The sequence below is a fragment of the Mangifera indica genome, chromosome 3 (assembly GCF_011075055.1).
Source record: "Mangifera indica cultivar Alphonso chromosome 3, CATAS_Mindica_2.1, whole genome shotgun sequence".
NCBI lineage: Eukaryota > Viridiplantae > Streptophyta > Magnoliopsida > Sapindales > Anacardiaceae > Mangifera > Mangifera indica.
In genome coordinates this window covers 560,942-574,693 of record NC_058139.1, presented here as the reverse complement: position 1 = coordinate 574,693, position 13,752 = coordinate 560,942, and the positions used below count along the sequence as shown (strand labels likewise).

The window sequence follows — 13,752 nt, the reverse complement described above, 5'->3', positions numbered from 1 at the left end:
TAGCGTGAAGAATTAAATTAAAACTGGGTTCACTTGCAATAGTATTTTAACGTTGAAACGGTTAGATTCTACATGTATAGACAAATTGATGTGTATGAGCAATTTTAAATTAGACATGATACAAACAATCAGATCATTTTATTGTATGCTCATTCAATTATAAGTTGATATGGTAATTTGTTTGTATCTGTTATTGTTAATATAAAAATATTTAGAACTTTGAAAGAGGGGTTGTTGACTCGAAGTGGAGGACAGTTTGAATCTATTGTTTAGTTGAATAAATCAAATTAAAGTTTAATTTGACTGTTTGACTTATTTGTCTTTTTGATAACATTTTTTCTGATAATTTTGTTGATAATATCGTACATTTTGTTTGTAACATTTAATGACATTGTGTATTATAGTTTGAATAAGTTCAAGCTTGAGTTGAGTTGAGTTGAGTTTTATAGATTCAAATTGAGTTTAAATTGACCTTGGCTTTGGTTTGGTCCTACCCTAGCTTGAAGTGAAATATTTACAATTGACCACCGGATGGTATCATTATTGGTTGAATGCTAGTTGCCAATGTTCCACAGGCTTTTGTATATTGAAAACGGAGGTGCAGAACATTTCTCGTCGAGACTACAGAGAAATGAAGATTGAGATCCTACTTTTTTTATTGTTGTTTTAAAGACTGAATCTTCTTGACCCTCAATAATTGCTGCAAATGCTTGGAAATGGCTAAAAATGAAGTAAAAGGCTGGTGCGTGGGCCTCCATGTCTTCATGAAATGAGGGCAATTTCTTCGTCTTCATGGCTGCACATTAGGTCCCAAAGGTAGTATCACGGACGGACATGACATGGACTCCATGCTATTTAATCAGTCATCCATTCCATTTCTGTGGACGTAATCATTATAAGTTGAAACTTTCAAAAATAAATTTGGCCAAACGACTATTTCCCACCCAAGGTTTAGCGTTTTCTCAAATGTCCCCCCCTTTAACTATGGAAACACCAAACATCCACCCATGACCGGTTAGATTTAACAGAACCCTAACGCCTAAAATTTTTATCTCTTTTTGCCCCCCTAAACTTTAAAAACTAACATTTTTCCCCAGCCTAAGTTTTAAAAAACCGCAGTTTCACCCTAGGGTTTGGTTTTGAAATCTCCGACGACCTCTCCGGCTTCGTTGTCGACGGCCTCTCCCTCCCAAAGAAACCTCTCCTTCCGACGATATCTTTCCTCCCATTTGGAGGTCCGATCGGCTCTCAGAGACGCCGTGGGAGACGAAGAACTTCGTCGGGAAGACGAAGTTCTTCGTCTTCGTCTTCGTCTGGGAAGACAGTCGTCTTCCCAGAAGAAGACCTCTGGGAAGACGAAGAACTTCGTCTCTTCGTCTTCCTGACGAAGTTCTTCGTCTTTCCGACGAAGTTCTTCGTCTCCCACGGCGTCTCCGGACGCCGATCGGACCTCCAAATGGGAGGAAAGAGATCGCCGGAAGGAGAGGTTGCTTCGGGAGGGAGAGGCCGTCGGCAACGGAGCCGGAGAGATCGCCGGAGATTTCAAAACCAAACCCTAGGGTGAAACTGCAGTTTTTTTAAACTTAGGCTGGGAAAAAATGTTAGTTTTTAAAGTTTAGGGGGGCAAAATTATTTCTATTTTAGTTTATTTTTAATATTATAGCGAAAATGACGATTTTACCCTTACAACCGTTAGGGTTTTGTTAAATCTAACCGGTCATGGGTGGGTGTTTGATGTTTTCATAGTTAAAGGGGGGACATTTTAGAAAACGCTAAACCTTGGGTGGGAAATAGTTGTTTGGCCAATAAATTTTCTAACTTTTCAGTGAAAGCATAGCCAGCGCAAATTTACTTTTATTTCTACCGTAAATACCATCTTCAACTCATGTGAATACACTAGAAAAAAGGATAAAACTATTCTCTCTTGTGATTTGGCCTTTGTTTAGTGGTTTTAACTTATGGATGAGATAAATTCAAACTGAATTTAAACGAAAGTTAGTTCGAGTTCGGTTTGAATTTATTCTTATTCTTTAATGATATTATTCACCTTCTTTGGTGTTATTGTATACTAATTTAAATTAAATAATCTTAAATTCAAACTAAATTTGCTATAGAAAGAGAGAAATAATTGTTAGGGAAATGAGTTTTGGTAACAAAGTTGATTACAAGCCAAACATAAGTTTAATGAGTTGAAATTGCTTCAACTTAAGTTTAACTGGTGGTTTTAAACGTAAAATGAACAATTAATTAGACTTAGCATCGAATTGACACTTGGATTGATGTGGGTCATGGTCCAACCACTAGAACCTTTCCTATTCATTGGTTTGTGACATTAGCACAAAAACTTGAACTTGGCCATTTATCAATATAGTGTTGATACTATTAGATCAAATTTATTTTTGTATTAAAATATTTAATTATATATTTAATGATTAATTATATAAAATTATTTAAAATACTATTTTTAATATTTATTAAAACATTGGTCTAATTAAATCAACAACAAACCAAACCAAATTTGATTTGACTCTATCCAATCTTACCTTACCGTTGGTTCAATTGCTAGGAGTGGGAATTACTTATTTCCTTTAACAAATTTCACATTGCAGACAGATTTCAATTCAGGGTTCGTGCTTATCTTCTTTTAAAACACGTGTCAGAAAATTCAAAGTCAAGGAACTGAAACTCGAACAGGTGGAATATCCCAGTGGCACTATTTTAGCATCTAATTACAATAATACCATCCACAGATTTTGACATACCAACCACTCCATTGGATGACGTGTTGATTCGACCAAGGCATCCATTGAGTTTGTTGAAGTTCGAAAGGACGTTAGTCTTTTGGTGGAACTGCACCTCAATTCATTTATAAATAAATAAATAAATAATATATTTTTATATAATTTAATAATTTAAAATTTAAAATAAAATAATCATATTTCCGGATTATTATTTTCCCTTCAAATGAATTCACACCGTCTATGACAATCATCCCGTAATTCTTATTGAAAATCTTCAATTTCTATCGATATAAATAAATAGTGCAGGGATCTTTCAAGCTCAAATCAAACCCTTGTGGAGAAGTCAGTTTCACATTAATTATTTATTTTTTTGAACATTATCGTATGGGAGAGAAACATTTAACTGACTGAACCAAAATATGGCCAGATCAGAAGAATGATTCAAGAGAAAATCGAGCCACGTTTTTAAGAAATAGACTAATTGCCTGTACGCAATAAACTTTAAAAGTATGAAACTCAAACTTAATCACAATTCATAAATCATTAATTATTCTTAATTATTTATTAAAAAAAAACTCTTATCTCATTTTTTTTATTACATACGTATATTTATTTGTCTAATTTTTACCATAATGAACTATATAATAAACTTTTGTCGTATTATGGATAGACTGAATCTTTAGGAATTGACTTTGAGACATTCGTTCCAGTTTGTCTGTTGCATATATAGGCATGGCAATTAAATATATATATAATTATTGTAGAATTTGGTATTAGTTATGTGAAAAATACTTTTATTTAATAAAGAGTTGCTGTTATTAATAAAATTATATCACATAATACATTATATTAATTTGAGATATATTATCCCTTACTATATCAGATTGAGAGAGACACAGAATTATTAGGAATCATTAGTAAATGCAGGAGATGACCCCCCTTTTATCAATTATTGAATCCCAGGAATCGATCTGTCTCAATCAACACAACAAGTCCCATCCATGTGCAACACCTACAAACTGCAAGTTATTGGCTCCATTCAATAATGTTTCGAGATTTTTATTACCGTTGGATGATTGTGTGTTCCTTAATACCGGAGTAATTACATTTAAATTGTAACTAACAATAACAAACGATAATTGTTTCTCGAGGAGATGGTAATAATGGTGATTGGACATCAGTCAATTCCTACTTTTCCTGCTTTTTCTGATATTGAAGCTTTTACATGGATCTTGAGCCAACTCTTACGTGCCCAGTTGCCAACCTGCATTATTGCTTCTCTTGTATCTCCATCAACATATATAGACGAATTAAATGCACAAATAATTATTTTGATTAGTTATATATACTTGTAATCTCTTTCGTTTATACGATTTTGCGGATACGAAGATTGTTTGCACGTTTCTGTCATCCAGTTTTACAGGATTATAATTTATAAATATGTTAATACATGCTATGTGCAAGAGTCACAGAGAAAATGGCAAGTCTGAAAGAAGGCACCAACAACACTGACACTGACACTGTCACTGTCTACGCCGCCCAAGCTCTTCCTCTGCTTCACACTCTTCACCCCCTCCGTCGCACCTTCTTCAACCGCGTGTTTGCTTTGGTTTACGCGTGTGCCATCCTAGCTCTTGTCTATCGCCATGCACAAACACTTCTCAACTGCAAAAACTTGGCTTCTTTCTCTGTAACGCTCTCTTTGTTGCTCGCTGACCTTATTTTGGCCTTCATGTGGGTGGCCACACAGTCGTTTCATATCCGTCCGGTTCATCGTAAAGAGTACCCAGAAAACCTTGAAAAATTCCTGAAACCAAGAGATTTTCCTGCTCTGGATGTGTTTGTTTGCACCGCCGATCCTTATAAAGAACCACCCATAGATGTTGTGAACACGGCCTTGTCTGTTATGGCGTATGATTATCCCACCGAGAAGGTTTCGGTTTATGTATCGGACGATGGAGGCTCGGCACTCACTCTCTTTGCTTTCATGGAGGCTGCTAAGTTTGCAAGCCACTGGCTACCGTTTTGCAGGGAGAAGAATATCATGGTGAGGAGCCCAGAAGTATACTTCAGTACATCAGAATCAAATCATCCTTGGTGCTTGGAGACTCAGAAGATTAAGGTGTCATATTCTTTATTTACAGTTTTTTTTCTTGATGTTCAATTTAATATACTAGTGAACAATTTTTTCCCGGTTTCGATATGGAAACAAAAAAATTCTATACAGTAATATACCAATAAGGATAGTAAGATGGTGATCTAAGCATCACAAGGTCGATATGTCCGAGTAGTTAAGGAGACAGACTTGAAATCTGTTGGGCTTTGCCAGCGCAGGTTCGCAGCCTGCTGTTGACGTACTTAGTTTGTACTTCAACTTATTTTTTCAGCCTTGACTCTGGGAGTATTGCATCACATCTTCATGCATACTAGCAGATCTAAATCAGTATGACTTATTGTCATCTACAGCACAGCTGCCCTATCTTAATCTGATTCTTCGTTAATCTTCTACTGTGATCCGATCCATTATAGGCTTTATAAGATATATATATATGTATGTATGTATATATATGTATGTGTGTGCGTGTATATATATATAGTTCTTGATCAAATTAATGACCTTTAGCTCTTGATCATGTAACAGGCTCTGTATGAAAGCATGAAATTTAGAGTAGAACATGTCGTTGAGACTGGCAAAGTAAGCGATGAGTATATCAATGGTGATGAAGAACGTGAGGCTTCAAAGAAATGGACAGACGGGTTCATTCGCGAAGATCATCCCACTGTTATTCAGGTCCATCTTCATTCAACCCACCTGTATCCATACATTAATTTGTTCTCAGTCTCACACATTTAACATCAACGTACAGGTCTTATCAGAGAATAGCAAAGACAGAGACGTTACTGGACATTTGTTGCCCAATCTGGTTTATGTATCCAGACAGAAAAGCAAAACTTCACGCCACTATTTTAAAGCCGGTGCCCTCAATACCCTGGTATGTTACATGTAAATTAAAATTTATAACATGCTAGTCTAATAACTTTTTGACTGCAGTTCGTTATTGGATTTTGCATCCTAAGATGCGTACGGTATCATCATTTGAGGAACTCGCGAACTATTTTAATAATTGTCTTACTGTTTCTAAGTGATTTAAAATGTCTTACTTCTATATAAATTATATGTCGATAAAATAATTAAATATGTTTAAGTATCTTACATAATTCACTTTAGATAAATATCACATCGATAAAACACAAAAGATTCCATATCGTTCACCTTTAAGAAAAACTCACGTCAACATAACACAGCGATTATATTTAATATTTTTATTATGTTTTAGTTACGGGAGATTTGCCTAAAAGGTTTTATATTTTACATTGTTTATAAATGATATGACAAAATTAATTAAACAACTTGTGAATTATTAACTGCCAAAATATGTTTTAAATTGCAAAACTTACCATAAAGTTAACAAATTACATAATTTTTTCTTACTAAAAGTTTTTTAATTTTTGGGATGCAGCTCCGAGTGTCAACCGTTATGACCAATGCACCAATAGTGTTGACGCTTGATTGTGACATGTACTCAAACGATCCCAAAACACCTCTCCGTGTACTATGTTATGCTTGTGATTCTGCAACTCGATCTGACTTGGCATTCGTTCAGTTTCCTCAGCGTTTTCGTGGACTTAACAAGAATGACTTGTATGCCTGTGAGATCAAGCGTTTGTTTGAAATCAATTTTCTGGGTTTCGATGGGTTAAGGGGTCCAAATTATGTTGGAACCGGAACCTTTTTCCGTCGACGAGCATTCTTCGGTGACCCTTCCTCTATTTGGTCACCTGAAATCCCTCAACTCCACCCAAACCATGCTGTGGATAAATCAATCAGGGCCCCATCTGTCCTGTCATTGGCTCACCATGTAGCAGGCTGCAACTATGAGAACCAAACCTACTGGGGATATAAGGTTAGTAATCCATTAGTCATTCATTTGAGTTTTCTTTTAAATATGAGTGGATTTTATCCGGATCGAATTGAATTTGGGACTGCCTCAGGTTTGGATTAAAGTTATAGTATTTAGTTTGAACTTATTTGAATTGATATATAATATCAATACAAGGTTAACAATGGGATAAACATTATGTTTGATTCGAACCCAAATCAAAGTCTTTGGCTTGTTCTCTCTTTTACAATATCTTTAAACATTTAAATATTAAATTATTTTTAAAAATTTTAAATTATTATAATATGTTTTAAAAGTTAATAAATATTTTATTATTTTTGGAAATAAAAGGGAAGGGTAATAGAAATGTGGACAAAAAGTTAAGAAAAATTTTGTTTACAGTGAAGGGATGAGAATTACCAATCATCCCTATGTTGAAGTCAGATAAAGGTTTCAAAGACATAAATGATAGTATTCCTTCTTTTGTCTTAATACTATTCTTAGTTAATATATTAAATAGTATTGATAATGTGATAAATCATATAATTAAATAAATAAAAAAATTGATTTTAAATTAAATTATTTAAATTCAAAATCAGTTTGGTTGAGTTTAATAAATTTAATCTGAGTGAGCTTGGATGGGATCCAACTGTACTTTTATCAATACATTGATGATTATATCTTTCTGACTTTGTTTCCAATGGAAAGATGGGCTTTCGATATGGGTCATTGGTAGAGGACTACTATACAGGTTACAGGATGCATTGTGAGGGATGGAGGTCCATATTTTGTCATCCTGAGAGGTCAGCATTTTATGGGGATGCACCAATATGCCTTGTTGATTTGCTAAACCAAAACAAGCGATGGGCCATTGGTCTACTAGAGGTCACCTTTTCCAGATACAGTACCTTAATCTTTGGGATCCGCAGAATTGGTCTAATGGGTCTCTGTTATGCTTATTATTCATGCTGGCCCTTCTGGTCCATTCCCATCACTGTGTATGCATTTCTCCCCCAGCTAGCTCTCCTCAACGGAGTCAGTCTCTTCCCGAAGGTATTTTTGTCCATCTGCATTCGCTAAAGAGAAAATAATAACCGAAGGTATCGGATATATTGAACTGTCACATTTTTTCCTATTAAAAAGACCATTGAACTCTCAAATTTTGTGATTGAAAGTTCCATATCCTTTGCTAAAATATCATTTATTAACTTAATGAAAAAATGTCCTGCAGGTTTCTGAGCCATGGTTTCTCTTATATTCATTTCTATTCATTGGATCCTATGCAAGAGATTGCCTAGAGTTTATATTAGAAGGTGCAACTTTCAGAAAATGGTGGAATGATCAGAGGATTTGGATGATCAGGGGACTGACATGTTTCCTTTTCGGGTCCTTTGAGTATTTTCTCCAGAGCATTGGCATTTCTGCAATAGGTTTCAACGTGACCAGCAAAGTGCTTGATGGCGAACAAAGCAAGAGATATGAGCAAGAAATCTTTGAGTTTGGAGTCCCATCTCCCATGTTTGTGACGCTGGCAACTGCAGCAATAATCAACTTCCTCTCATTCTTTAAAGGATTCTTGGACATTATCAGTGGAACCAATATGGAAGGACTGTTTCTGCAGTTGCTTTTATCCGGTTTTCTCATGGTGAATTGCTTGCCGATTTATGAAGCCATGTTCCTGAGAAGTGACAAAGGGAAAATGCCAACCAGAATTACTCTTATTTCGACGTTTCTGGCAGGGGCTCTATATGCAGCAGCTTCTCTCGCTTTTTAGTGACACAATTAAGGCTTTCTTCTTATTTTGCTTACTGCTTTACTTTATTAGCTGCAAAAATTGTATTTTCCAGAAATAATCAGGGGAAATCTACGCTGCATTAGTCTATTACCAATACAATATATTGTTGATTATATATATAAAATATAAAATGTTTTATTACAAAAATTTAGGGGTGGATCATATCTGAATTGACTGACTCAAATCATTGTTTTACTTAAATAAATAGAATTTGAGCTAGAGCTTCAATTTAACAATTCAAATTGAGATTAACTTATTTATTTATGTGATGACATTGTTCATCCAACTAGAATACTATTTATTCTCTCTAACGACTTTATGTATATTGTCGATAATCTTCTGATGACATTATACACCAGTTAGAACGAGCTTAAGTTAGACATTATAGATTTGATATAAGCTTGAGTTGACCCTAAGTTCGGTTCATCTTCGATTGAATCCACCATGAAAAAATCTCATTATTCTCCCGGAAAAAAACAGAAATAAAAATGAAGGAAGATTACATTACCTCTTGTAAAATTGGCAATTGCAAAGACCTATCTAACATTATCAAGGCATGCAGACCATTTGTAAGATTTTTCTTATCCACTATTCCATTAATGTCCTCCGAATAGATGGAGCTTAAAGAATATAATGCATATAGCATAGATCTATGGTGCAAAAGTTCTGTATATCCTAGTCCATCTTTCATTCCCACTTAAGTTCAGGGAAAAATTTTGCTTCAACATTCATGAATTTGTACTATTTAAAGTACTTGATGAGCCTTCAATTCGTATAACTAGCTGCTCTCTACATACATTAGCAATATCTGAGCTACCACCATCACCATCAAGTTGCTGCTGCTGCTGCTGCAGTTGTTCTGATCGGACGTTGGAGTTAGCGTCTTCTTCTTGCTGTTGTGATTCTGATACACCAGGTGTAGCAGCTGGATTGGAAAGCTTGATAATAGGGATGACTGAGCATCTGCAAAGTGGACAAGTTGTGTTTGAATGAAGCCAGTGATGTATGCATTCAATATGAAACAAGTGTTTGCATAATGGAACTTGGAGCAACTCCTCTTTGATCTCAAATTCACCCAGACAAACACAACACCTGTACAAGATTTCAGCAGTTTCAATAAGGTACTCCACCCTGGTCCAAGCATTCATACATAACCAGATAATCTTGATAAAGTAGTAAATATTCTATCAGTTGAACTCTTCAAGCTCTGCCACTTTAGTTTCAATCTTAGGGTGGATTTGATCCGAGTCATTGAGTTTGGGATCAATTTTAGTTTGGATCGAAATTATAACGTCCAATTCAAATTGGAATTTGAATTCATTCAAACTAGTATAATAGGGTGAATAGTATCATCGGAAGGAAGAATAATATTATTGATGAGATGAATATTATCGCTTGATTAACAAATGAGTCAATCTCGAACTGAGTGATAGTTTAAAATCGACTTGTTTGAGTCAACTTAGATTGGATCCATCCTTAGGTACAGTGCAACCCCAACTAAGCCAAGTAAAATGTTTCATTCAATAAGCTGAAAATGTTGATGAGGTAACATTTTCAACTTTGAAACTTGATCTTTGGCACTATAACTTGACAGTAACACACTGTTTACAACACCTAGTTGATTGTTAGAGACTCCCTTCAACTTCAAGTTGAGAGAAGTTTTAGTTGCAGGCTACAGTGAAAGCGAATTATATTGACCCCATATTGATAAGGCATCTTACAAGTGGCCAATTTATAAGAACTTCAAAGCCAAGAACTTGTGCACATGATTTATGTGTTCTTGAAGTTCTAAAGAGCCATAAATTCTTTCTAAAGAATCTTAGACCAAAGGCCAAAACATTGCAAAAAGCACCTTTGGAGAAAATTAGTGGAAGGTAATGGAGATTCTCACTGGCAAGTGAAAAACAGATAGGGACAGGTGGCTTATAACTATGCATGGCTTTTGGAAGATTGCAGAAGTGTGTCTTTATCTGAGGCCAATTTCAATGTCATTTCTTTTCATTAAAATGATCTTGTCAAGTGTATTTAAGAACCTAATTTAACACAAGCATGTGTACACATGTTGTAGGGCATGGCATGCTGCATATTGGCCTTATTGATCTCTGGTAAATTATTTGGAGACAGATTTGAAATGAGAAAAATACAGTTTGTACTTACTGTGAATCCCTTTCCCTTAGTTCTTCATCAAATAAAATAACTGGAAGCTTGCCTTTGATCTCCTCATCCCAACCCATCTGAAAACGCTATTAAAATTATACCAGGAAAACACAGAATTAGATATACATGATGAACATAAAAATTGATGCTTTGTGCCTGTGTTTTTAAGAAGAGCGAGGTCTTACAGGATGAGCATGGATAAATGGAGAAGCCTGATTAGAACTTGTTGGAAGTATTGGAGTTGAGGAGAGACTGGAGGCCCTTCTCTTGAGGTAGAACAAGTAAAACAACAGGAAGAGAATAATGGAGAAGAGTATAGGAATTGAGAAAATGAAAGCCTGGTAAAGTTTAAGTTGCAGGGCTTGAGGATACAGGTGAGGAGTAGTAGTTGGACTTTGAGGCATCCCCATCAATCAGATTTTTCTTAAAGCTTCAAAACACCTGACAGATTTACTCCCCAGGATTTGAAAATTCAAGATAGCAGAGGCACCAAGGCCTTGTTGAGAAAATTTATGGAGACTTGCTGCAGTGGGAGACACAGAAATAATAGTATATAGTTAACCTGGAAACAGGACATATAAATAAACATTTTGTAATGATAAAGAGGTCTGGTCTGCAGTGAGCTTTTGAGATCAAATTCACAATAAGGTATATATTCTTCCTTCTTAGATGATGGGACAAGCTGGAGACTCCCCACTAGTCTATGGACCCTCACAGCCACACACCAAGCTCCATTATGATGCATTTCATATATGAAAACAAAGAGATAGAACTGCTGAAATCAGTTGCTTATTAATAAAATCAGAAGTAAAAATGACAGGGTTTGGTATAGATGTATGTTTCTGTTTGGTGAAGTGTTAGCTAAATCAATTGCTAATTATCCAACTTCTGCAATCTTATTATATCTTGCTTAAAAAACAGTTTGATGGCTACCCCACCTGCAACAGCAGGTTCATTAAACTTCCAGGATAAGGTTGATCTTGTTCAAGTGAGATATTAGTTTCATACATTTGTTGGCAGGTCAGTGGCCTAAAAGCTTTCAAATTGGTATGATTATGGAATTTTCCGAAGTGGGTTTTACTCAATTTCATTGAACTGACAAGTGTCTAACTTACAGGTTGATCAATTTGATTATTTAGGTGCAACAGTTAGGCTTGCATAATTCTTAAAGACCATGAGGTTGAGGGGCCAATTCAAGTTTAGATTGAAGTAATAGTGTTTAACTTAATTTTGTTTGAATTGGTACATATGTCACAAGAGAGTCATTAATGTGTAAACAATATTATCGAACGAGTGAACAATTTCATCTAATAGATAAAAGAGTCGATCTTAACATGATTTATAATTATTTTATAACTTTGACAAATCACCTACTCTTTTTCATATTTCTATAGTTTTGAGAGAAAGAGGTGAAAAAGATAGGCCTTCCAAATAGATTAAAGTGTTTATTAAAAGCCAATTATGTTGTTTTTACCTATACTTACAAATTTCAAAGAACTTGTTCTTGTTGAGAATGAAAGAATGGATTCTTTTTCATATATTACACAAAAGATGATGTTTATGCTTTGAGCTTTTTATCATTACTTTGCTTTAAGTTTAGGCCAATGAAACATTTCTCAGAATGACAAATTAGTACTAATAGAAACCTAAACCTGTTAAAAGATATCGTATAACATATGTTAATAATATATTGTAAACAAAAGTTTTCAACTATCAACCCAAATTAAGTTAAAAATTTGTTGTCTCATTTATTTTCTTATTACTTTACTCATATCATAATGAATCAGAAATAAAGGTTTTATATCCGATCTCAGTATTACTATTATATCCCAATATGCATAAGATTCTGAATTACATAAATTATGTGGTGATAAGAAATCTCATCGACAAAACTCATAGGATTCGCCGTTAATTTCTTTGAATAGTTTGGGTTTATGTTGAGTTCAAAGTTTCTGCATAAGATCACCCATCCACCTCATATTCTTTTATCAACAAAAAGCCAAGGATGATTGATGCTCCAGACAGAAAATTTTAATTATACTTTTTGCTCTTAAAGAAATTCCTGCATTGGGTTAAGTCAGTTTTTCCTGCACCATGTGAAATGAAGTCCAAAATGCTATGATAGCAGGTATTATCTGCAGCAAATGAGCAAAGTGTCTTGTTTTATCAGAACTCAGCTTTCAAGCAGACCAATCAATGATGTAAGCAAGCCAAAATATCAATGTTAACAATGTCTTGATCACCATTATTTGAAACCCACCTGCTTTACTTTTCACTTCACTATTTTAATGAATATCCTTCATTATATAATTCTGCATAGTGCAGCTTGTCCTCTTTTTAATAATTTTTTCCGGGAAGCAGTATGATTTTGGGATGTCTTTTAATTGGATTGAGCAAATCTCACTGCTGGTGGTGGATCATTAAGATAGCTCTCTCACACAAAGTGGGCATAAGATAAGATCTCAAACTGCACCACTATATCAGATTCTCTACATATAAATAAAGTGTTAATGTTCTGTTTCACACATTTTTTTAATTCAACAAAATGCACCAACTTTTTTTATTCCTAGTAATGCCCAGAAATTGGCAGCTGGAGAATGACTTACAGATGGAAAAAGTTGACTCCAAAATTATTACATGGTGACTAAAATCCTGCCATCATGCCTTACTGTATCATGGTTACTTTGATATCATTGGCAGATGGTGACACAAGGACACTTTCATTATCTAACTATTAACTAAATGCTAGTAGTTTATGATTAGTGCTCTCAAGGGAAGATCAAGAATCTTATCAAGATCCAGTTTTGGCTCTGGATAGAGATTTGAGAGTAATCCCAGGCTAGTACCATTGATGCCATTTGGAAGCAGGATCCTGTATTTTTAATGGCCCATCACATGCATCTGTCTTAGCCAACCCACCAAATGAAGATACAAGACTAACAATGGCTGGTATTTGTTGACTTCAGAAGAGACTCAGTGGTAGATTTATTGACCATACAATCACTGGAGAAGGATAAAACTTTGACAAAAGCCGTACCAGACACAGAGAGGGGAAAAGAAAGGTTTAATAATTATCATTCTCGTTAGATCCTAGATCCTACCATCAAGGCTTGATGTA

At 34.9% G+C, this 13,752-nt stretch overlaps 2 protein-coding genes across 3 annotated transcripts; one reads left to right on the top strand and one right to left on the bottom strand.

Annotated features, from left to right (window-relative positions):
• Window positions 1-3,930: 3,930 nt before the first annotated feature.
• LOC123211230 (cellulose synthase-like protein G2) lies at window positions 3,931-8,571 on the top strand. Its single transcript, XM_044629823.1, has 6 exons — window positions 3,931-4,863; window positions 5,383-5,532; window positions 5,609-5,734; window positions 6,263-6,706; window positions 7,391-7,735; window positions 7,914-8,571. The coding sequence occupies exons 1-6, from the start codon at window positions 4,192-4,194 to the stop codon at window positions 8,454-8,456; spliced, it is 2,280 nt and encodes a 759-aa protein (XP_044485758.1). The 5' UTR covers window positions 3,931-4,191; the 3' UTR covers window positions 8,457-8,571.
• A 334-nt stretch (window positions 8,572-8,905) lies between these two features.
• On the bottom strand, window positions 8,906-11,501 carry LOC123211229 (probable E3 ubiquitin-protein ligase RHA4A). Of its 2 annotated transcripts, none has more exons than XM_044629822.1 (3): window positions 10,820-11,501; window positions 10,635-10,720; window positions 8,906-9,440 (listed from the first exon to the last, which is right to left on the bottom strand). In XM_044629822.1, the coding sequence occupies exons 1-3, from the start codon at window positions 11,042-11,044 to the stop codon at window positions 9,206-9,208; spliced, it is 546 nt and encodes a 181-aa protein (XP_044485757.1). In that variant the 5' UTR covers window positions 11,045-11,501; the 3' UTR covers window positions 8,906-9,205. The 2 variants fall into 2 exon arrangements, with proteins under 2 accessions (XP_044485757.1, XP_044485756.1); XM_044629821.1 differs by having other exon boundaries at window positions 8,906-9,569; window positions 10,820-11,499.
• Window positions 11,502-13,752: the final 2,251 nt, after the last annotated feature.